This window comes from Sphaeramia orbicularis, chromosome 18 (assembly GCF_902148855.1).
Source record: "Sphaeramia orbicularis chromosome 18, fSphaOr1.1, whole genome shotgun sequence".
Taxonomy (NCBI): Eukaryota; Metazoa; Chordata; class Actinopteri; order Kurtiformes; family Apogonidae; genus Sphaeramia; species Sphaeramia orbicularis.
The window spans coordinates 18,117,071-18,141,853 of NC_043974.1; the positions used below are offsets into that span (position 1 = coordinate 18,117,071).

At 38.3% G+C, this 24,783-nt stretch overlaps 1 protein-coding gene across 1 annotated transcript in view; it reads right to left on the reverse strand.

Moving 5' to 3' along the window:
- The window catches only part of LOC115438984 (calcium/calmodulin-dependent protein kinase type II delta 1 chain), a 168,527-nt gene that overhangs the window by 53,810 nt on the left and 89,934 nt on the right, over positions 1-24,783 (reverse strand). The window contains 2 exon segments of the mRNA XM_075353536.1: positions 4,610-4,675; positions 14,214-14,268. Of these exon segments, the coding sequence (XP_075209651.1) occupies positions 4,610-4,675; positions 14,214-14,268 (121 nt within the window).

Sequence of the window (24,783 nt, forward strand, 5' to 3'; positions counted from 1 at the left end):
AATCGAATTGGGAATTTTTGCATTGGCTTCAAGCACCTAGTCGATTAATCGGTTGCAGCTCTAAACTTTTTAGCAATCTTTGACAGTTTTTGCGACATTTCTGTGTTTCCATTATCAGTTTTCCATTTCACAATTTATATTTTGCGCATTTCTGAGGGTAATGCAAACCCAACTAGTTATTGTTTTGTTTTGTCATCAGTATTTGGGGCTGCAGTTCCCCTGGTGAAATCCTGTCTCTGCTTTCACTGTCACCTCTTACTGGAGATGGCACAAGTTCAAAACAAAAGACCTGTTCTGGTAATTAATGAGAAAATCTCTCAACCATCTTGTTCTTTTGTTTTTAATAGTTTTTTAATACTAGACATTTAATCAATAATAGAATGGTGCTACTACTCATACGTATATGTCCTTGAGACCTAGGGACTATAAAAGTTTTGGCTTTTTTTTTTTTTTTCTTGATTGCAGGAGAGCATACTAAAATAGTTTTTCAGATTCTTTTTTTATTCTTTTTTTAATGTATGTCCTTTCCTTTCCTTTTTTTTAATAAGAAAAGCTGTGAACTCTTGTCCCCTCCAGAGGACACAAATGCATTCATGGGTTTCTAATTGATCTAGCTACAAAACCTTGCAGTGTGAGTGGATGTAAAGAACTGGGCAGGTTTTCGAATCGGTGTTTCGCAATATTTTAGCTCGTCTTGATGTGAATCTTTTGTCTGAACAGGGCTCCATAAGCCTATAGTCATGTGGTCAAACACGTCCTGCAATTAGTTCGATTTATGTTAATAAAAAATAATGTGAAGGCAGGTTCCAATTAATAACTTTCTCCAGTGGTCTGGTGCCGTAATTAGGAACACAAAGGACTATGATTCCTTCTCGTCCACCCTCCTCTCTCAGGTGTCAGACTCCCAGCGGCCGTGTCAGAGCATGGTTTTTGGACAGATGCTACATGCACTGTGTGTCCTGGCGTTAGAGGAGGCAGGCCATGATGAGATCTACCAACCCTCCCAGCACTACGCGACCTACCGCCCCCTCTCCAGCCAACCTGCCCACAGTGCCCTGCAGTGGGTGCTTTAAGAAGTATTCTGACAGGTGGTGGCATGTGAGGGTGACTGGTGGAGGAGGGGGGGGGTGGTATTGGAGGAGACGGTACTCGGTGAGAGGTTAATTAGTCGACTGATCAGGCAGTGGAGGAGCGAGGCAAGGTGCCAGAAGTGGCCAGGCCTGTGTCTTTTTGCAGTTACTGTGGTCACTTACTAACCTTTAGGTCCCTGTGCACTATGCCATTTATGTGGCAATGATTTACACTTTCTAGAATCTGCTGTATGCAGTGACTGTGGAGGAGAAAGAAACCAGGCCAGAAGCAAAAAGGAGAGGAAGAGGGAGAACAGGTAAATGTCAGAAAACCACAACACAACAACAGGCAGACAGAACACAGCAACCACACAAAACATCAAGACTTCAGTTTTTAAAGACTTCTGGGAAACGTCCTTACTCGCTTTATTTTCGAGAGTACGACCACATTCCTGATGTAGAACTTTACTTAGACATGAAGCAGCGGTGAAATGGTTTCCGTCACACTGTCCAAACTATACAAATACAACTACTAAAACGTGGTTCCTACTTTTTTTTGGCTCGTGACCCCATTTTAACATCACAAATTTCTGGCGACACCAGACATTCAAAACAGAGACTTTTTTTTTTTTTTTTGCTAAAATTAATTTGTTTTTGATCATGTAATAGTTTGCTATACTATGCTGCAAATGAATGTTAATTTTAGACGATATTTAGTCTATATAATGTATATTATTATGGACGGAGGCAGAAAAGCCAGGTGTAGATTACTGCACAAAGTGAGAATTTTATTTTCCTTGGTCAGGATATGTACAGTCAGTCCAGCTTGTATTTACAAGGCTGACAATTAATACTGAACAAACAATAACTCAAACTATGAATTATGAAAGAGCTGCAGCATCTGAAACCGACCACAATGAACATTTGAAAGATAAACAGTACCACAGTGCTTCAGTTTCAGCTTCACAGTTTGTCATGCCTTTTATGGATTGGGATTGTCTCTCTCAACTCACCATATATTTTTCATTCCTAAGTTTTTATTTTTATTTTATCAATTACTAGAAATTTCAGGAGACCCCATTTGAATTTCAGGCAACCCCATGTGGGGTCCCAACCCCAAGGTAGAAAAACACTGTACTAAAATCAGAAAAAACTACCACATTTTCACCATGTTGTGTTTGTTTAACTCTGTGGTTCACGATCCAAGCTCAGCATCCCCAAGGGACCAGAAGATAACAAAAAGCTGAAAATAAACTAAAACATTTGGTTATAGAACACAAACATTTCTATTTTTTTAAGTACTACTGGAGATGCATATTGGGGCAATCATAGCTTTATCAGTTGGAAAGATGGGGTCAGGTCAGTCACTGCTGGATGTGTACGTCTTTACAGTCACTTCAATGTTCTTCTAACTCTCCTATAGACTGAATATCATGTATATTTTTTACTACTTAGCTTATGTTGGTTGCCTTGATACAAGCACAAGTCGCGTTTCCCCTGAAGTAACAACAGCAAAGTCAGTTATTTATTCAGGGCAACCACAGATGCTTTTATGGCAAATATAGTACATCAAAAAATCCCTTCTAACTAATTCTAAACTTTCTGCCAGGCAAAAATAACTCAGGTTTATCTTTTGATCTCACTCTCAAAATAATGTGAATAAGCACATTTCCCAAAATGTTGAAATGATTTTTTTAAGGTGCTCAAAATGTAGAGAACAGGAGGAAGGAAACATGAATGTTGTTTTCCTCATAGGTTTGTTTTAGATGACACCTTTAAAGTAACTTTTACAGATCAGTTTATCGCTTTTTCAGTTTTAATACCCCTCGGCCAAATATAGTGTACGATGTGTAGTGTATAGATTGTCTTTGTGAAAATTTGGTGCGGTAATCTCAATGCATTCTTCAGATAATGCGATTACGTTGTTGAGTGGACAGACAGACGGATGACAAAACGATTACAATACCCCTTTGGACGGTAAAAATCCCAACAAAACAGAATCCAGACCCTTTTAGATACTTATTGTAATGAATTATTCTCTAATACAGATAATACTGAAGAAATATGACTATGAATTATAATAAAAAACCAAAACCAAATAAAAAACCAAATAAAAAGGAACAGAAACTCAAAGCTAAATAGAGCATCTGCTGCCTCTGTTTTGTTCATAAAACCCACAGGTCTACTTGCAGCACAGCACTGTACTGGATTCTCTTTTGAATGGATTATTAATAAACAGGGAGATGATGGTAGAACCGGAAGAAATAAGCCCGTAATCATAAAACAAAGATAGAAAAGACAGACAGCACTTGAGGCTTTTCAAAGGCAGCAGGAAACACTGGAGCACAGCGGTAATGACTACACAATAATACAAGAGGAGCTACAGTTTTTATGTTGCATATACATATATACTGTTTGCATCATTATGGCATACACATAGGCCCAATCCAATTCACCCCTTAGCCCTCCCCCTTGAAACAGAGCTGGAAGGGTTAGGGGTTGAAACATTCTCTTATGAAATGGGACAACCCTTCGTGACCTGTTCTGTCATCAGCAGTCACTGATGCCGCTCTTAACAGATGCGACAACTTTGTTTCTGAAAGTATTCATCATGCCATCAGTAGTTATAACCACCTCTGTTGCAAGGGCTTTGGCTGTCTTTTTGCGACAGAAATGTGATCTATAACACATTGAAACAGCATTAAACTGTTGATCAAATGATTAAGTTGTTCACGAAGAAAATACATACATTTGTGTGTTTCTTTCATCACACTGCTGCAATTTTTGGCTGTGTTTATCTCCATCTTGCCAATGATTCAAACAGAATTATGGGAATTTCTCCTACCCTCTGTATATCTGGAACAAACTACCAGAAAATATCAGGTCCGCTGAGAGTCTGAGTTCTTATAAGTCAAGGTTAAAGACTCACCTGTTCACTGCTGCCTTTGACTAAAAGGCTTTTGACTTTTTAAATTTTATAATCTCCTTCAAACTCCTACACTGCAACTGTTACTTTAATATGTGTGTGTTTTTATATTTTTGGGTTTTATGTGTTGTTTTCTAACTTGCTGTTTTTAATCACCTTTTACATGTTTCTTTTATAATGTTCAAATGTGTTTCTTTTTCCCTTGTTGTTGTATTTCAATGTTCTGTGTGAAGCACCTTGAATTGCCTTGTTGCTGAAATGTGCTATACAAATAAACTTGCCTTGCCTTGCCTTGCCTTACCCCTCTGTTCGTAGTGTGGTCCTGGAAAATCTTAGTTTCGAGGGCTATACAGCTATACCCTTAGCCCTTCTGTCTAATCAAGAATCGGGACAACACTCCCCCTTCAGGTGTATACACAAAATGGAGGGGTAGGGGTAAAGGGGAGGGCCAAGGGGTAAATTGGGATTCAGCCATATGCTTCACTTTCACTGTATATGATTATTCCATTGTGCTTCTGTCTGCCTTTAATATGCCTTTGAGTGCTTTTATACAGCGAATTTGTAGATAACACAGCAAAAAGAACAATATAGCCAAACAGAGCTTGACACTGACCTGGCATCAGCTTCACTGTAGTACTCCCTGGCAACAATGTCCTCGAACAGCTCACCACCGGTAACTCTGGAAGTGGGGGAGGAAGAAAGACAAAACAGAGTGAATAGAGAAATCTGGACAGGAAATACATGTATGTGCTGAAATGAAGTGAAGTGTAAAAACACAGATGTTCATTTCTGCTTCTGCACAACTGAAAAACCTGATCACACTGCGCGATTGCAAACCCCCATGTGGAAGAGATTATTTTGGGACCAGCTGGGTCAAAGAGTGATGCTGTGCTTGTGTGTCTGAGTGAAATCACTGCAATAACACATTTTAGCAGATATGCTCATGTGGACATTGTTTATTCAGCTGATAGAGTTTCCATGTCTTTGTTTGAGGTCGTGACTCACATTCACTGCTTTTCCAAGGAGCTGAGCAGCACTGACTGGAAGGTCTCATGAAAAATGACTGAAGGGATATACAGTAATAACAGAGCACTATAACTATAACATACTGTATGCAGGCCCCCGTTGGACTTCAGAGCCGACACAATGAATACAGTCCATAAGAGACTAAAAGGAAACTGGAGCAAAAAGGATTTTTCTTGTCACCTCATAAAGCTATGCAGTATTGATGCTAGTATCTTAACTCTCACTCCCATTTCAACTATTTATGAAGGGTTTTTTTTTTTTTTTATCTATACCTTATGCACCTCCTGTATTTAACTCTGTAAATACTGCCAATACAGCTGTTGACATTTTTAGTCCCAGTGTGCTGTGACAGGTCAAATTCTGAGGAAATGATGCAGCATGTGACTCACCATTACTGTAAGTCCCTCTAAATATATCCTCCCGAAACCCAGGAAAGTGAAAGTCCTAGCTTTTTTACATTAAAAAATTGTCTTGATTGGAAACTGCATAATGCAACCGTTATAATGCGACAGTTAGTGTGACACGTAAACAGTTACACACAGAAAACACTTGTAATTTACTAAAATGTTGGCATCACAAGGCAGCTTTTCTACAGCCTGAAAACAGTCAAAGCGTAGATGCAGAAGTCTGTCAGATCACTTGAATAATAAAGCACTGAAAGGTAATAATGGGCTTTTCACCCATAGATGCTAAAAAAAAAACAACCTACCAAGCACTACAGCTTTAATAACACCTTTAATTTCTGTGAGGGCTCATTGACAGGTGGTAGTAAAATAGTACAATGTGCAACTTTAAGTGAGAAGGCGCCAAGTCTGTCGGTGCTGATTCTTTCAATTATGTGACCTTTTTTCTGTACGTCTGCTGACTGTGGAGCTATTACCGGTTTCTGTTTCTCTGCAGATGGAACAGAAGCTGTTTTGCTGCACTCAAATGGACGACTGTGAAACTGTGATGTATGATTTATGAACATTTTCACCTTAGTTTGACAAAACACATGATGAAAGTGAACAGATTTATATTCTGAGGTAGTGATTTTTTTAAAGGATGGGTGTGTAATATTTAGTGGCAAGTAAAAGTGAAGTTGCTCCCTTCTGACAGCTGCAGAAAACACAGAAGACCCTGATGAGAGCCGCTGTTTGGTTTGTCATTTATGGGTTTTTTGGTCAAGGGGATAATAACTGGATGGTAATGGATGTCACCTTTTATCACCTGCAATCATTTTTGCTTTGGGTGACAATCAAAAATTTACCTCATCATAACTATTATGTCATTTCTGCAATATGATTACCATAAATCCCCAAAACTCTGACACACTGAACCTTTTTTATCTTCGTTCTCCTTATCTCTCTGCTTATTTACATGTTATGGTAATAGATGTAGTACAGTGAATGTGTCAGCATTAGTTCGGATTACAACTGTGTTTATTGCAGTGTAAACAGTCTCTGCATTGACATAACATAAATACAGCAATATACTCAAGTTTACTGATTTATCTTGATAATTTCCTGTAGTTGAAATATTACTCTTGACAAATACCCAGCAGACGACTTGAAAATATTACAGTTTTTAAAGAAAATACTATTCCACGGCCTCTGTGGAAAACATTTCAACTTCCAATGTCTTTGGGTTTATAACAGTGTCTCAATTCCAAGTGCTATTATTGGCACATATACAGGAGCTCACAAAACATGTAAGAACATTAAAGTTTCCTCTGTTTCAACATTATTTTTCAGTCCGTTTCAATCCATGGTTAATAACTCCTCATATAATATGAGACATGATATTATTCTGTTGGGTTTCTGTAAAATTGGCTTAGAGTCTGGTTTTGACCAACTCTATTTCTAAAGTGTCATGAGATAACTTTTTTGTGATCTGGCGCTATATAAATAAAATTTGATTGATTGAGTGACTTGATTGGTTTTCCCCTGTAAGTCGCTTTGGAAGAAAGTGTCTGCCAAATGCATAAATATAAACATAAACATAAACATAAGCTCTCCACTGTGTCCACTGTAGTTCATGGCTGCATCTACTTCTGGTCTTGTTATATCTCGCTGATCATTTGTATTCATTCACTTTTCTAAAATAGAAACAAAAGATCCTCTGTTCAGATTCTATAGCCCCGGGCAAATTAAACGCAGCATTTAAAATACATTTAAATCAATTTCCTCACTAGCTGCCAGATTAGATGGAAAACAACAGCTGACAATACACAGGAGAGAGAAATGAAGCAAAGGTTATGGAAGGTGAGGAGGCATTTCAAGGAAGACAGAGAATGAACAGGAGGGCGGAAGATTAAATGAATGACAGACAATGGCCAGGATATTAGATTTAGTACAAGAAAGATGATACTGATCTGTGTGTGTATAAACTGAGTAGTGCACAGTACTGAGGAAACTAGTTTGACAACAGTTTTATAAACTACCAAGTTGAATTACAGTCAAATCACCCCAGGGAACAATGTTTGGTTGACCTATTTAGGCCGTTTTCATGCTGGGTATCAGAGTACATTGGACCCCAAAGTCCACTTAATTTTTACCTCTGCCAAGGAGATTATGTTTTTGTCGGCGTTGGTTTGTCTGTTTGTCTGTCTGTTTGTGTGCAAGATAACTCAAAAAGTTATGGACAGATTTGGATGAAAATTTCAGGAAATGTTGATACTGGCACAAGAAACAAATGATTACATTTTGGTGGTGATTGGGGGGGGGGGGGGGCACAGGGGCCCACTGATCTGCCTTGGCGGAGGTCTGCGCTGTCTTTCCTAGAAAAGCACTCATAGAGCGCAGACCTCCGCCAAGGCAGATCAGTGGGCCCCTGTGCCCCCCCCCACCCCCAATCACCACCAAAATGTAATCATTTGTTTCTTGTGCCAGTATCAACATTTCCTGAAATTTTCATCCAAATTCGGGGCACTGATCTGCCTTGGCGGAGGTCTGCGCTCTCAGAGGGCTTCTAGTTTTATCAACGTGAATGCAAATGTTCCATGTGCAAATACTGTACCCGAGTCCAGCTGAGAAGGTAGTCCTGGGTATGGACTGTATGGATATCAGTACAGAATTTTGCCAGGTGACCGCAATTTGTACCCAAGATCGGAAGTGACCTAATCACCATGAGACCATAGATGGCACTCCTGTTGTCTCCTGAAAAAGCCACAGAGCTGCGTGGTACAGACTCGCCTAACTGACCGAACCACTCAGTAATATAGGCCTATCAGGGACAACGAAGGTCGGTCTTCTTCTCTTTACCTCAAACAAGCTAACAGATAGAAAAGTATTGCCTGCGAACAGAACAGTTGCTCAGTTGATGACATAAGGGTTTGTCTTCTGCGTTTGTTGGATAGCGACAGAATTCCTTCCCCACTGCCACCTTCTGTTTCGGCCCTGGAACACCCACTCCTTCTCAGGCACGGGCCATGGTACATGCTTGTGAATGCAACATCTGCAGGAAAAGTGTAAACGTATCCAGGTACAGCACGGATCCATAAATGCCCTTAGAAAAACTAGCTCAGAAAATTAAATTATGAAATTGACAGCATAAGATGTGATACAGTGTCATGACAAAATATACAATGTTTCTTATTCATTACTATTATTATTATTTTTTGTTATAATGTTTGTCTTTTGCAGTTTATGCATGCACATTTCATCTGTCATGTAAAAACTCGCAAGCAGGTAAAAAAATTCAACGCAGTGGAGGTTACTTAAGTTTTTTTTTTTTTTTTTTTTTTTTTTAAGAGTTCAAGACTCATGGATGCTTCTGCACTTGAGTGAACTTTGTGTTCAAGTCTGTTTCTTGTTGGGAGCTGGATGTGTTGATACAAGCTCTGGTGTTTAACAAATATATTAGACCACCACCCAATGTAAGGATTATGGCACAGCTGCAATTAACAGTATTAGTAATTACCAAAATAATTTTTTTATGTTTCTGTAATGGTTCAAACACTAGTATGTTGAAGTGTTCTAACTGAAATTTTATTTTTATGCTAAAATATGATTGTTATCCATGCATTTTCAAATTGACTGTTTTACAAAAATTACAAAAACAGTCAAGCAAATAATTATTTCTTGATTTATTTGCATTCCTGAACAGAAAAGTCAGTTTTATTGATTAAATGTCATGTGTGATTAATTTGTGACTTCTCAGAGAACACAAGTGAGCAGCTTAAATATGGAATAAAAAGGTGAATTCAGTCTGAAATTCTTCATTCCTGTTCAAAATAGTAAAATATTGAGTTCACATTAAAGCACCTCATGATGCTGGATGGTCTCAGAAACAAATAGGCGAAGGTGGTCTAATAAATTTGTAAAGCACTGTAAGTGCACTTCTAAACTAACTTTTGCCTTGATGGTCTGCATCCTTGTGAGTACATACTGATTTCCAGTGGATTCAGGTTGGATTTTTAGAAAAATCCTCATCATTGCTCCTCAGGGTCGTTAGTGCTACTGGATTTAGCAGAACACAGACTCAAACACAAACTTCAGTTATGCACATAATCACACAGGAGTCTTGCATTCTGAATCTTTAGTATTATTTTCAGTTTAATATTTGTGTTAAACTGACGAACACATTCAAAATTAATCCAATCATTTTCATATGTATTTTTAGATTTGTGTTTGTGAGTAGATATTTAAAGCTACTTTTGTTCAGTAGTTGTGTGTTTTGTTGGTGGAGCCAGTACATGTCCTGTACTTGGTTTTATGGGGCTGTGGCGATATTTCCTCAGCTTCCAAGATGACACACAATGAGCAGTGACCACAAATTTTCACAAGAACTGCTCAAATAGTCATGTATTCATAGTAAAAAGAGGTTCTGTAGAGAATGGAAATTACAGAGTATTATTTCTAGACGATAACGCACCAGCCAATGGCACTTCCAGTGTTTCTCATTGATTTCAGTGGAGGCCGTTGAGGTTTCTGTCCTGAGGTGAAGTGTGGAGGGCTCGGTGCTGTGTTTATATAATCATCATTATGTCACTAATTTCTTGTCCACTGTGTTTTTTTCCTCTCAGTTCTCTCTCTTCTCTGAGTTGCATGTTACATTTTATTCCCATTAAATGAAGTTTTTCCTCCCAGCTGTCGCCAGCGGCTTCCTCTCAGGGGATGTGTTGGGTTTTTCTGTTTAATATTATGAGGTCTTGACCTCCATTTGTAAAGTCCCTTGAGACAATTGTGTATTATGATTGGCACTACATAAATAAAACTACATGTGGTATAATACCAGAAGAGATAGCACACTGGGCACCATGATCAATTACACTAGGGCCTGAAGTAGTATTGGAAATGATCATGGACTGAAGAGGAAAAAAAACAGTGATGTGTCAATATATCACATTACATTGTTACATACCACTATTAAATCCAAAGGCAAATGTGGAAATGAAAGTTACAGCGTGAGTTAAGCAGACACTTAGCAAAATCCTTATTCATACAAGACTAGGATAGTTATCATCACAGATAACATCTGGTCATTTGGAAATAAACCCCCACGTCTGTTTCATGTGGTGCAGGATAAGTAAAGTCTGTTTTTGACTTAAGTTTAGTGACATTATTCCTCAGTTCTAGTGTCAGATAACTGTTAAGACTGAAAAAAATTCATAATTATAGCTGTCATGCTTCTCTCCCATCCATCTTACCAGATGTCACTGCTAAAAGATTCAAGTTTGTTGTATATTCTAACATGAGCTCCCTGAATTTCCTTCTAACATACTTAGAATTTTGAGTTATCATCACTAGTGCAGCCTTCATCATCTTCAACCAGGAAATAGGCTGAATAAATGCACAGAGGAAACAAAACGACCTGCATTTGATGAAATAATGAATCATTTGTGGTGAATTTTTTACTTCACCAGTTCCAGACATGGCTGATCTGCACAGAACTATGATCACAGACGACCTCCAAAATTACAACAAATTACCACCGGTTCACAGGTTACACTAATCCCATGTACAGTACATAGAGTTTAAGACAACAGACTGACGGACATCAGCAAATGGATGTCCATCAGTTCTGGTCTCATCTACAGCCTGTCCATCCACGGGAGTGGATCTCTCCTTCGCTGTGATTCTCCCTGAGGTTTCTCTTTTTCCCACTGGGTTTTTTGGAGTTTTTCCTTGCTGAGAAGTAGGGTCTAAGGACAGAGGATCCATTTGCTTCACCAACTGTTTAGAAACTGATTACTTGACTGTTTGTTTATCTTCATTGTTTTGTTTTGTTTTTTTCTTTATCAATTCAACAATTTTTGTAAAGCCCTGAGAAGTGACTTTGTTGTAATATCGGACTCTATACATAAAATTAAATTGGAGTCACGTCACATCTCTATTGTCAAAAAATGTCAGTTTTCACAATGTTTCAGTTTCTACTTTTGCGTGTTTATGGGTTGTTTTTCTTCTTCAGTTACTCAGATATCAGGACATATTGTCGACAGCCATGTTGTAATGTATCAAGTACTACAGACGCACTGATGTGTGATGCTACTGTCATTGTAGACAATACACCATGATAGTATTGCATCATATGTTAATCTACAATTCCTACATTTATTATATATTCTGACAAAAATCAATCTGTCATTTCTAAAATAGAGAAAAATCAGAAGGACAGAATGTCAGAAATGCAGTGACAAAATGGTGGAAAAAATTCAGAGACCACTGCAATTTCCTGTGAAATCCGCATGTCTGCATGTATGACAGCCATTCCATTCCTGTGTCTGTTGAATTCCAACACAAGCACACTTTATTCTACTGAATAAACACCTGATCCATGTCTTATTTAAGAAGGAGAAGTATAAAAACCACTAATGTGCCCATCACTATCTTCTTACAATAGACAAAACAGTGCTATTAGTACCGCAAAAGTAATTGGAATCCAAAAATAACTATTGAAAACTACTGGACTTCTGCTCTGACAATGTTCCCAAACTCTGAGGACTGGTTTTTCTATCAGGACAATGCTCCTGGCCTCAGCTAGGTCAATAAAGGTGTGGATGACGGACCACCAGATGAAGACCCTGTCATGGCCAGCCCAGTCTCCAGACCTGAACCCACTTTGAAAACTTCTGGAGGAACATGGATGGTCACAAGCCATGGAACATGTCTGAGCTTCTGGAATTTCTCTGCCAGGAGCTGCATAAAGTCATCCAACAGCAACGGAGGAGAGCCAAGACACGTGAAAGCTGTCATTGAAAATCAGGGTTATTCCACCAAATACTGAGTTCTGAACTTTTCCCAAGTTACAACAATAGTTTTGTGTTGTTTAGAAATGAATATGAACTGGTTTTCTTTGCATTGTTTGAGGTCTGAAAACACTGCATCTTTTTGTTCTTTTGACCATGTGTCGTGTTCTGCATATACATGCTCTAAATAACAATATTTTTAATTGGAATTTGGGAGAAATGTTGTCAGTAGTTTAGAGAATAAAACAAAAATGTTCATTTTACTCAAACATATACCTATAAATGGTCAAATCAGAGAAAGTGATCATTTTTAGTGGTCTATTATTTTTTCCAGAGCTGTATGATAGGAATTAGTGTCAGCCAGTGGTGATGCATTCACACCACCTTTTTATTCCAAGAACCAATCCAAAGTTTATCATCCAATAGGAGTTTTAAATATATACACTTTACATCTTTAAATGTGATTTTATTATCTAATAACCAGACGACTCCCAGGCAGAAGCAACAGATGGCTATGAGGGGCTGTATGAGACATTATTCAGAATTACCATTCACACATGCATATGAAATGCACACATGTGAAAACACACATGCATGCACACACACATATGAAATACATTCACACATACATGTGAAAACGCACACACACCTGAAAACGCACACATACACATATGAAATGCATTCACAAACACATGTGAAATACTTTCTCAAACAAAAATTTTTCACTTGAACAGGAAGACCTCTGATGATATTAATCATTTGAGATCCAACTTACCATATCAACTTCAGCCATCTTCTCTTCTTTTTGTCGGAGGAAAGCGGCAGTAATGGGGTTTTATTTATGTCATTTCTGTTGTTGCAACATGGGACACAGCACTGCACCATTTTACAACATTTTGAATATTACGCGATTGGACACGAAAGTCCAGCAGCCGACTTCTTCGATACAGTCGGTCGGACCTGTAGACAACCACCAAGCAACATCCAGGCATATCTGCAGATAAAGGTAGAATCAGCTCCGAGCCGTTGCCCGCTTGATGTGAGGAAAAAAGCATTGTTAGGTGTTTGTCTACGGATCCGACCGACTGTGTCGAAGTAGTCAGTTGCTGGCCGTCTGTAGACATATTTGCCAGAGCTGCCAGTGTCTGTGCAGAAGCTAACAAATTATGGAGCAAATTATGAATGCATTTCACATGTGTGTGTGTGCATTTTCACATGTAATAATGGATTAGATTTATAGAGTGCTTTTTTGTTTACTCAAAGCGCTTTGACATTATTGATCCATTATTCATCCGCTCTCACATTCCCCTCTGGTGTGGTAAACTACGTCTGTATCCACAGCTGCCCTGGGGCAGACCAACAGAAGACTGCCAATTCGCGTCTACAGCCCCTCCAACCACCACCAAACAGTCATACGCATTCATAAACCAGTGCGAGTGGCACTGGAGGCAAGGAGGGTGAAGTGTCTTGCCCAAGGACACAACGGACTGACTAGGACAGAGCAGGATACGAACCACCACCCCTTCGGATGACTTGCTCTACCATCTGAGCCATGACCGCCCCCGTGCTTAAGAGTATGTATGTGTGAGTGCATTTCATATGCAAGTGTGTGTGTTTTCACATGTGTGCATGAATGCATTTCATATGTGTGTGTGAATGGTAATTCTGAATAATGTCCCATACGGCCCCTCATAGATGGCTGCTGAAACTACATGAATGAATAAAGTGAGCTACCTGCCATCTGTGTGGGCCAGTTTTAATTATCATTCAGAGAGATTCAAAGTGTGTGAGATCCTAAATAATGCAGACTAGCTTTAGTGGATGAAATGTAATAATGCACTATTCCACATCAGCGTCTACATCTACTTATTCTACACCAGTAGTGGTTGTACCTGTTGGTTCAGTGTGAACATGTCTTGGTGATAAGATGTGATTGGCAGGTGTCAGGTGTATGTCCTCATCTTCTTCACAGAGCTGTGAAGAGGATGAGTTGTGATGTGCAAAATACAGAAAGTGCACTTACAGGTCAAACACCAGATAGTGGAATCCTTCCTCTGATATGCTGTCATGGAGTCTCACTGTTTGGAGAGAAAGACAAAAAAGTTACTCAGTTATGGAAATGCAACAATGCCTCAGAAGGCAACCTGCCATTTTGGCTCAAAGAACAGGCAGCAGCAGGTGACAGTTTGAATCCAGAACACTTCATTATCCACAAACTGAGCTCTGAGCATCACAAAAACACCATTGTCTTTAAGACTGAAGTGTGTTTAAGAGTTTCAGACACATTTCTGGACTTACTTTTTTTTTTTTTTTTATTCCCAATTTCACTTTTTCAGTTCTGACAGAAATTATGTCTGTGCTGGAGCCTGTTCTTGGCTACTATTAATTACAGTCTCATCTTATCTAAGCTTTATTTATTTTTCTCCAAGAGCCCACATCACAAAATATTTCACAACAAAGTTAGGCTGATTTATTGGTGCCGACAGGATTTTTTTTTACAAACTCAGCAGAATCTGGCTCTGATAGTGTAATATCAGGCTTCTCAACTTACTTTGAGGGAACGTAATAAGCAATATTGACCCCAGAATCACCTCAATTTTGACAGTTAATTAAATAATTGATGTTCAGTGCAAGAGTTATCTAATCTATAAAGACATAAAAAATACGACATTTCTAATAACGCAGAATATTTTTCGGGAGTGGTGGTGATATCTGCCAATTAATAATAAGGCATCTGCTCTTTTATTATTATATTAGCATTAAATTCAACATCACTCAACTTCTCTTTAAATCATTCAAAGCACATAAAGGATAATGGATATTAAATGCGAAAATCCTAATGAAAACTCAAGGCAAAATAAAAATGAAATAAAATAAAAATGAATCTGATTAAATGTCAATAAAAGTGCAGTAGGAGAGAGTTCTAGAGTTTAGGAGCAGAAACAGAAAAAAACCCAAGAAAACCATACTGCATCAGGACATAACACATGATAATGTTCACTCTACTGTCTGAGTCTGCTAGAGTCCACCTGCTAGTTGAGTCCAGAATCCATTAAGAAGGTAAGAACCATGAACCTGGAGACGACAGGCTCCGTCACACCTAAACCTCAGCCAGACTGTGGTGCAGACCAAAGGGCTGGTCTGGATCAAACTGAACCATGGTTCGGTTCATTTACTATGTGAAAAACATAGTGACTCCAAAGTTTGCATGAATCACAGGATGTTTTTTAAGGCTGTTATTGCTAATAAACAAAATGCAGGAGAAAAACAAATGGAAGAGAACTTAAAAATAAATCAAATTAACCAATGTCAAATATCCACCCATCTATAAATCAGTCAAATGAAATATATGGAGACGTAATGATGGTAAGATCCAAATATGATATGCAATCTGATAAACAGTGTGGAAATGTCCTCCATCTGCTCAATGGTCTCAGTAGTCACTTTTCCACTGACCCTCAAATTGCGCGAATATAACTTGCGCATCAAAATTTACCTAATGGAAAAATGAGAATTTCGTCAAAACTTCCGTTTTTCGATTAAAGGTTTTTGCGCTGGCAAGAGGTGGTTTTTCGGGTGAAGCGCAAATGCTATATCATGCAAAACTGCAATGGAAAGACCTTTTTCCTCAACTAGAGTCACGTGAATAAAAAAAGAAAAAACAATGCTGACAGACGTTACAAAAGGCAAAGAAGAAGAATTTTTAAAGAAACGTGGTGCGGTATGTGTGGACATACTAGGAAACCGAATTATTTTTTAATTTAGTACGGGATGGGGGGTTATATATAATAATGAATACATCTGTAAATCAACATGATATTTATGTTCATCACTATGTTTATGGAATGACTTCTCCGGTCATCTTGCAAACAAATAATCACATTTGTGATTTAATGGAAAAACCAACTTTACACACTTCTGTTATTGGCAAAGTATTGCGCATATGTCCAATGGAAAAGCTTCTACTGCGGTTGTTCTGATCCACACTAGAACACAACCACTGTTCACCCCTGCCCAAATAAACCACCCCAAGCATGAGAATGAACCACAGCCTGATTTAACTGGATTAAAATGCACAAATGTGAAAAATATCTATAGACCAAAGACTTCTGGGTCTGTTACATCATCTATATAGAGTAGATATTTGGCAAATGTAAAAGCTTGATGTGTTTCTTTCTATGTAGTAAAAGTTACAGAATTGAGTTTCTGAGATTTTATCTGGTCTGATTTTGCATAACTGAAGTGTACCACTTCAGCTCCAATGGTTACATCAGTACAAAAGGTGACAAAAAGTGCCAAAAGACTTTTGACACTGTGACATTTTGCATCATTGTCACAGACAGAGGCTTGAACCCAAACCATCCATTTTACTGTCACAAATGCAGTTTCTCCAGTGGAACCCTGCTGTAAAGCTTTGTTATAGACAGGAACTTCCAGTGGTGAAATTAATAATACTGTCAGTGCAGCTACCCAAGAAAAAAGTTTATGGAAATATAGCAAAACTTTTACTACTGTACAGTCAGCAGCAAAAGCACTGGACTGATTGTAAAATCCAGCTGTATTTCCATGTGGTAACTTCTCCACACAGTAAAGAACAGTGGTGATCCATGGTGGTCTAAAGTGAATGCAGGTTGGACCGTTTTTCCTTTTCATAGAAGTGATTCAAATATTGATACAACAACAAATTATTAACCATCTCTGTCAGTTCTGTACATGCAGCTCAGAATACAAACCCGCTTTAATATGTACTATATGCACCAGTATAGTGTACAGTGAACAGACCTCCAGACTGAAATATTTACTTTACTCAGCTGGCTTTTCCACATACATGCATGGGTGTCACTTCTCTACTTTGGGTTCCAGAGCAGGTATTTTAGATAAATAAAAAAAAAAACAAACCTCATTTCCACCTTCCATTTACTCTGAAGTCATTTTGTGTGTGTAAAGGCAGGTCACTGCTGGGAACAGGAAGTAGCCATTAAACTACTCATGTTCTTAGATCTCTTGGTGGAAATGACATGTATTTCTCTTCCAAACAGAGATTTTTTTTAGAGATCAGTTAAAAACGAATGTGATAATTACACCACTATGGTGGGTTTAATAATTAATTAGCACAGCAACGATTAATTCATCAGTTGTCAACCAGTATGTTCTGATTCCTGCCTTTTACATTTTCTGGTTTCAATAATAAAATGTGGTTTTCTAATCAACTAAGTGAGAAAGTATTGGACAGGTTAATCTACTGTGAGATAATAGTTACAGCCATACTGTAAATCAGTGGTTTGGTTGAGACCTGTAATACTGTAAATTGCATGTATATAGTACAGTTACCACTTTTACATTTACATTTTTTCTACATACATTGCTGCATGTGTACTTTCTATTTTACTTGTGGGTGGAGGTACAAAAATACATTTCACTGTGCATTGTAGTATTTATCACTGTGCAGAATGTGTGGAATAAAATCTATCTTTTCTACCTTGATTTTTGAGCCATGGTTTGGTTCATATGTTACTTGTTTTGTTTTCGTAGAGGAAGGGTGAATAAGAATATCTAGAAAAGAAATATTTTTTTATTAAATCAAATACAATGTGGAAAGTCGCTCTAAGCGACACATGAAGGAACATTATGTTTATATATAAACTGTTTGTAACAAAGTAGTATGACAGACTGAATCTCGGTTTCACAGCTGTTACATCCCATTACAGATCCATATACACCAGAGGCATTTTTGGTATTTACTTAACATGGTGTATGTTTATGATCCATTGTTCATGTCATGAGTACTTGACTGCACAGAGAATGCAAATATTATGTAGATACATGCAGTCTTACTTACTTTTAGAGCAAAATTTAAAGCGAAAAGCGGCATTTTTCAATCTGTCACTGTGTTTTTAATGTGTGGATTGTTTGCCTTTTAAAAGCGTGACTGTTGGAGTGTGATGAATGTGTGTTGAGTATTATGATGAATGGGGAACACTATCTCACTTGCATATATGCTGAAGGTGTATGATGACAGTGACAAACCACTGAACCGAACAAACCAAGTAACATGTGTAAAATGAACATTACGACAACAACAGCAACTGACCTGTTGACTTCTACCCAAACTGGACATGAAAATGACAATACCAGACAATACACAATCAGGACAGTGAGGAGCTTGTGTAGTATTAATGTAATATGTGTATTTGTAACTGGACTGCACACAAACCCAGAGGAACAGAATACTGATCACTTAAATTGTTTCTGCTGAACAGGCTGCTATCGCTAGTTCACACTGGCACCCATTTGAAGGTTGTTGTTTTTTTTTCCCACAATATTTTTATTGGTATTCAAGTTTTATAATGAAAGGTAAACTAAGTAAAAAAAGAACATAAAGCAAAACAACAAAAACGCTCATACACACACCCATTCATACCAGGTAAATTTGCACCGATAGATTACATTAGATTACATTACATAGATAGATAGACAGATAGATAGATAGACAGACAGACAGACAGACAGATTCTTATGAACATGTATACATATACGTAGAGATAAACTTAAAATACCGTAGTCATAATAAAAATATAACAGTAATTATTTGGATGTCATGTCCCTATTTTTCAGATACCATAATGTTCATATAAGGTTCCCATAATTGTACAAATTCCTTAATTTTTACTTTGGTCATATATAAGTCAGTTTTTCCAGTCCGATGCACTCTGATAGTTCTTTTATCCATTGCTTCATAGTAGGAGCTTCCATTCCAGTTCAAAGCAAGAGCTCTTCTGGCAGGCAACAGTCCAAAGTCCAACACTTTAGTTTGTTTCTTAGTTTGTGTAAAATCCTCAGGATATATTCCCAGTATACAAAGTTTGGCACAAAATGGAATCTTGATGTTAAAAAACCTCAGATATACACTTCATGACCTCCTTCCAGAATCCTTGTATCTTTGAACATTCCCATAGACAGTGAATAAGAGTTCCTTTATTATCTTGGCATCGAGTACATGTATCAGGAATATGACTGGACATATGATGAAGTTTTTCAGGGGTTACATAAACCATTGTTAACCATTTATATTGTAGAACCTTAAGTTGTGTATTTATAGTTTGTTTTTTGGGCCTTCAAACAGGCCTGGGTCAAGTCTGGTTCATCTATGTCTTCTTGTATGTCATGTCTCCATGCATTCAATGTACCTATTGCTGAATCTTTAGAATTTGACCTAAGCAGGTTATAATATTCAGACAATAGGCTTTTCTCTCCCTGTCTTCCCATTTGCTCAATTACTGATAATTTAGGTATATACATAATTTCTTTAGACCTAGATGACAAAAAGCTTTTTACTTGGAAATATTTGTAAAAATTTTTTGGTGGAATTTAATATTTTTCAGACAGATCGCTGAATGTAAGCAATTTGTTTGAATGCTTTTGATGAAAAATACTCATAAATAGAGTATTTTACACTGTTATATTGTTTACTCATCCTGCTTATGGTGTGTAAAGGCATAAATGCATATACTATAGGTGTTTCTCAATACACCTTCTTGTCTGTTCTTCTGTTATTGCGATCTCATGAAACGTCATAAGTCGCAGCCAAGGCACTGTTCCATTTAAAAGTTTGCACAAACCAAGATCTGATGGAATTCCCAGATGGTGCTCTTGTCTCCTAGCTTAAACCAAGGATGCACTAGTTGGTGGTTCATGTGGACTTTGCTGGCAAATATCCCAAGATGCATTTCATGCTACTGTCAATTTACTCTCAAAGGCAATAGCAGCTTCTAATTCAGAAATATTTATTGAGTAGATGACCATCACCAGATGATGTCATACAATGTTGGAACATGTGCCAGAGGCAGAATAGTGAGAAAATACATGACTTTATTTATTATCATGATACAGGATTCAACAAAATTGGTTTATCCAGTTTTGATGAATAAGAATAAAAGACATGTCAATAGTAATACAGATGTATTGAAATCAAATCGAGTGACATATTGTGGTGGATTCTGGGAATACATTAAGGAGCTGATGGTGGAAATACAGCAGAGCCAGGGCAGAACGTTCATAAGTACACAACTGTTCTAATAACAGACATGCATTCTTAAGAAGTCTGTTCTCTGAGACTGTTCTTACCAAGACCATACTCCATAACTTGATATTGAGAAATGCCTTATACGAGGGGTGATTGAAAAGTTTTGAGCCTAACATGGAAAGGATTAAGATACGGAGACCAAATTTGGTCTTTGAAATCTTTCACATATCTTAATCCTATCCAATAAATTTCTTGGTCATAGCAATCTTTTTCCCTGTTTTACAGGTCCCTGAACTTTGTGTATCAAGTGTTTCCTGAAAAATGGACAAACTTGAGTATGGGGCTGATTTGTGACTATGGATGAGACTTGGGTCCATCACTATCAGCCTAAGACCAAGGAGCAGTCAAAACAATGGAAACATCCCATGTCCCCAACCCCAAAGAAGGCAAAGGTCGTACGCATACTGGATGACAGCCCGATACTCAAGTTTGTCCGTTTTTCAGGAAACACTTGATACAGAAATTTCATGGCCCTGTAAAACAGGAAAAAAGATTGCTATGACCAAGAAATTTAGTAGATAGGATTAAGATATGTGAAAGATTTCATGGACCAAATTTGGTCTTCATATCTTAATCCTTTCCATGTTAGGCTCAAAACTTTTCAATCGCCCCTCGTATCTGTTAAAAAGTCCCATGTGTAACCCCTGGAGACCGGTCATCACATTTGCAGCCATATGCAAATGACGTAAACTGAGTCACATCTGCGATTGTACATTAGAGCTGATTAGAAAACACTGCTCTCTTCACATTACTCGTGCTGCTCTATTTTTAGTCCTTTGGTCTCCTGAATGAGTATGAACGTCAGGGTGGAGAGCTGTCTCTTCCACTTGGTGAGCAGAGGAAGGTGATGGCAGCAGAAAGGTATGACCTCTGCCATCGCTGAGCGTTCATGGAGCCAATTAGCTTCACTGTGTAATAAACGTGAAATGACATGGTGTGAAGTGACAGAGATGCTGAAAGTGTGACTAGTACAAAGCCTCTAGCAAAGAACTGAGAATGTCCAGTAGCATTAGCTTAGGGATACAGTTTCACCAGAATTGGCTGGTTTACAACATGGTATTTCTATTTTGACAGTGGCGGCTCTGATTGACAGCTGAGGGACCTCTGTTTAAACTTGTTCCTTGTATCTACATTACGTAAGCAACAAGAGTATAGATCCTCTAATCATTTCCTCAGCTATTCTCCTTTAGCTAACAAGTATAACAAAAAAAAAAAAAAACCCATCAGCCAAGATCTGGCCTGTGATAGAAGGTTCGTCTTTGGGTCCAACACTGTTAAAACATATAATCTCTGAGGCTGGAAAATATTATATGAAATATTTAATATCTCTATTTTTCCATGATTAAAGCGCAATTAACAAAACATTAATGCAGCAGGCTTCTTTTTAACAAGCCAGTGCTTTTATCATATCTTCCACTAAGATATTTATACATATCTGGTGTAAAATAAATAAATTTAAAAAACACAGGTTTGCAAATTGTCAAGTCTGTCCGGTCATTTGTCCATAGAATCATTGAATAAATCTGACTCACTGAAATTATTCTGTAAATACTGACTTGTTGAAGAGTCCTGCATAGTGGAAAAACAGAATGACTGCTTTGTAATTTGTTACTTTAAGATTCATCATTTCAACAGCAGATCGGTACAGAAACACTCAGGGTGCAATTTGTTGGGGGGGATGGAGGGGTGGTTTTTACATCCCTACTTCTGCTCAGTGAATTTCATCCTGGGGGGGGGGGGGGGCAACCAACCAATGTAAATAGCAGGCAGGTTGTGACAGTTTTCTTACATCTATATCCTACATTACTGGCACTAATGTTCACCTGAACCAAACTGTCCGCAGTCTCAGAATGCGCAAACGTTCTCTGTAGCCGCCATAAAGCGGGGTGGGGGTGGGGGGGGGGGCCTGACAAATTCCTGGGGCTCAGCATTTGTGGGGGGGCCATAGAGCAGTGAAGGGGGTCCAGTGGATACAGGTTAGAAGTTGTGAAAATTTCTTGTAAGATCCACTGTATAAGAGAAGAATAAACCCTGGGAGTTGGATGCTGAAAGTACCGTACTTTCCGGACTATAAGCCGCTACTTTTTTCTTATGCTTTGAACCCCGCAGCTTATACAACGATGCAGTTCGAGTATAGATTTTTACAGGCTAACGGCCTCCAGGGGGCGCTCTAGCAGGAAGCGCAAAAGCAAGACAGACAGATGGAAGAGGTGATGCTAGGAGGAGAACTTTTAAGCTTAACTCAACAATCATTTTGTGTGTCATGCACAAACCCTCATCATGGAAAACACACAAAGAAATGCACATGATGCAGCTTTTAAGTTAAAAGCAATCAATCTGTCTGTCCAAGAAGGAAATAGAGCTGCTGCATGGAAGTGCCATTGAGTGCGACAACAAAAGAGAGACTGAGAAGGTGAAGGTGTGTGACGGAGCCTTTCTGAGGCTGTTCAACTCCGACACTGAAGAAGACTACTTCAGTGGTTTCAATGCACAGAAGGAGGGTGAAGATAGCGATCAATGACTTTTCTGGGTTTTTTAACCAGCCGTGTTCCTGCCGTTTTACTGCCATGTTACAGGCACTGTTTGGAAAAAAAACAGTTAAGGTATGGAAATAAATATTTAAATAATCTTTCTGTTTACCATCTTTCTGTGTCAATATCTAATGTTACAACGTGAACACCTGCAGCTTATCATCAGATGCAGCTTATATATGTACAAATATTTTTTTCTTTTAAAACTTGGCGGGTGCGGCTTATAGTCAGGTGCAGCTTATAGCCCAGAAAGTACAGTATGTAAAGTTTCACTTTCGTTTCACGCCAGCGTTAGTTACTACTATGACTACTACTAGCTATGGACTGCACCCCCACGTATATAACTGGGTTAGGGTTGCTTTTATTTTTTTACTGTGCTGATAAACAAGTTGGTAAAACATTGTACATTAGACAAGTAAACCACACACTGATCAAATTCAATTAAAAAAAAAGAAGGATCATCATGACAGGACCAATGACCATTTAAAGACACTATAATGCAGCTGTAACGCCTTACATCATTGAACCCGTTTACATGCACACCAATACTCCAATCATGACCTGATTTCTGGAGTTATCAGATTATTCAAGTGATCATGTAAACAGAATAATCTGATAGGCTTTATCTGATAACAGCAGTAATCTGATTATGAGAAACTGGATCAACACACCTGGATTTCTCTCCAATACACCGATGTCTTCCTGCATGTATACAGGTTAATCTGGTTTATTTTGTTCTTTTACATCTGTGCATGTGTAAACACAATTAAAAATAGTAGAGAACGGAAGTTACGTAATCAAACATCTACCATCACTACGTACGTACATACTCTGAAAGAAATCTGATACTGGAGTGGAGTGTCTAATCCAGGGTGTTTTTGATTAGCGCATTTCTTAAGTGCATGTAAATGTGTTAGATCTGATTATTACAATTATCCGATTACTCCCAGATATCGGACTTTTATGGTCATGTAAACAGACTCAGTGACTTTGGCTGTTTGTTTCCCTAGACTTTAACTAAACTGTGTTCCTTGTTCAAGGTTAGCAGTAAATATACCAGTGAGGGTTTCTGCGCTCTGAGAGAAATAATGGACTCCAGTTAATAAGAGCAACGGGGAAAGACTAATGATATAATGAATGTGGGTGACTGGATGTGAAATAGCTTGTTGCTGGAAAAGGCTGTTTCCACTCAGGTCAAAAACAAATGGGTCAGAGCATGAGGAGGGAAAAGAAAAAAAAAGAAACTCTCCCAGTGTGGACTCTCTGACATCTCCGTTTAGCTTATCTCCTGATTGACATCTCGGAGATTTATCACCACGGCGACCTCAAACGAATGAGGGCTCTCCCAGCGCTGGATATTGTGTGAACGGAATAATAATGAGACCGGCACCACTTTCTACCAACCAATAACTGTTTGACAGGAGACAGATGGGTCTCGAAGGAGGGTGAGTGTGTGCATGATGTGTGTTTGATTCAGGTCAGTAAAGACAACATCCCCATAGTTTTTGATGATACTGAAATCAGTTATGGGGTTGTTACCTACAATAGACTTGTTGTCTTCAAATATGTCATAATATTTGCTTTAATGTTCAGGACCTGAAATCTCCTCTGAGTGGCAATCAGAGGACAAAATATCAATATAAATGACGCTGCTGTGGAAAGGAGAAGACACTTCCTTCCACAGAGTAAAGCAGTAGTCACGTCTGATCAGCAATTGGTAATTACAGCTGTCAATCATATATTTAACCCTCCTACCTGTGTGACAATGCCTGTAATTAGACAAAGTCAGTGTCACAGGGTAGATATGTGCAGTATGTTGAAAGGTAATTATGGGATTTAAGCTTCTATTTATAATGGACACAGATGTGAGATGCCACAAATTACTGTTGCTTCATTACAGTGCGTCACTTTTTCAGGTAATTCTGGATATGATGGAGAGGAAGATGAAGAATTACATCACGCTGGTGGAGAAAAGCCAA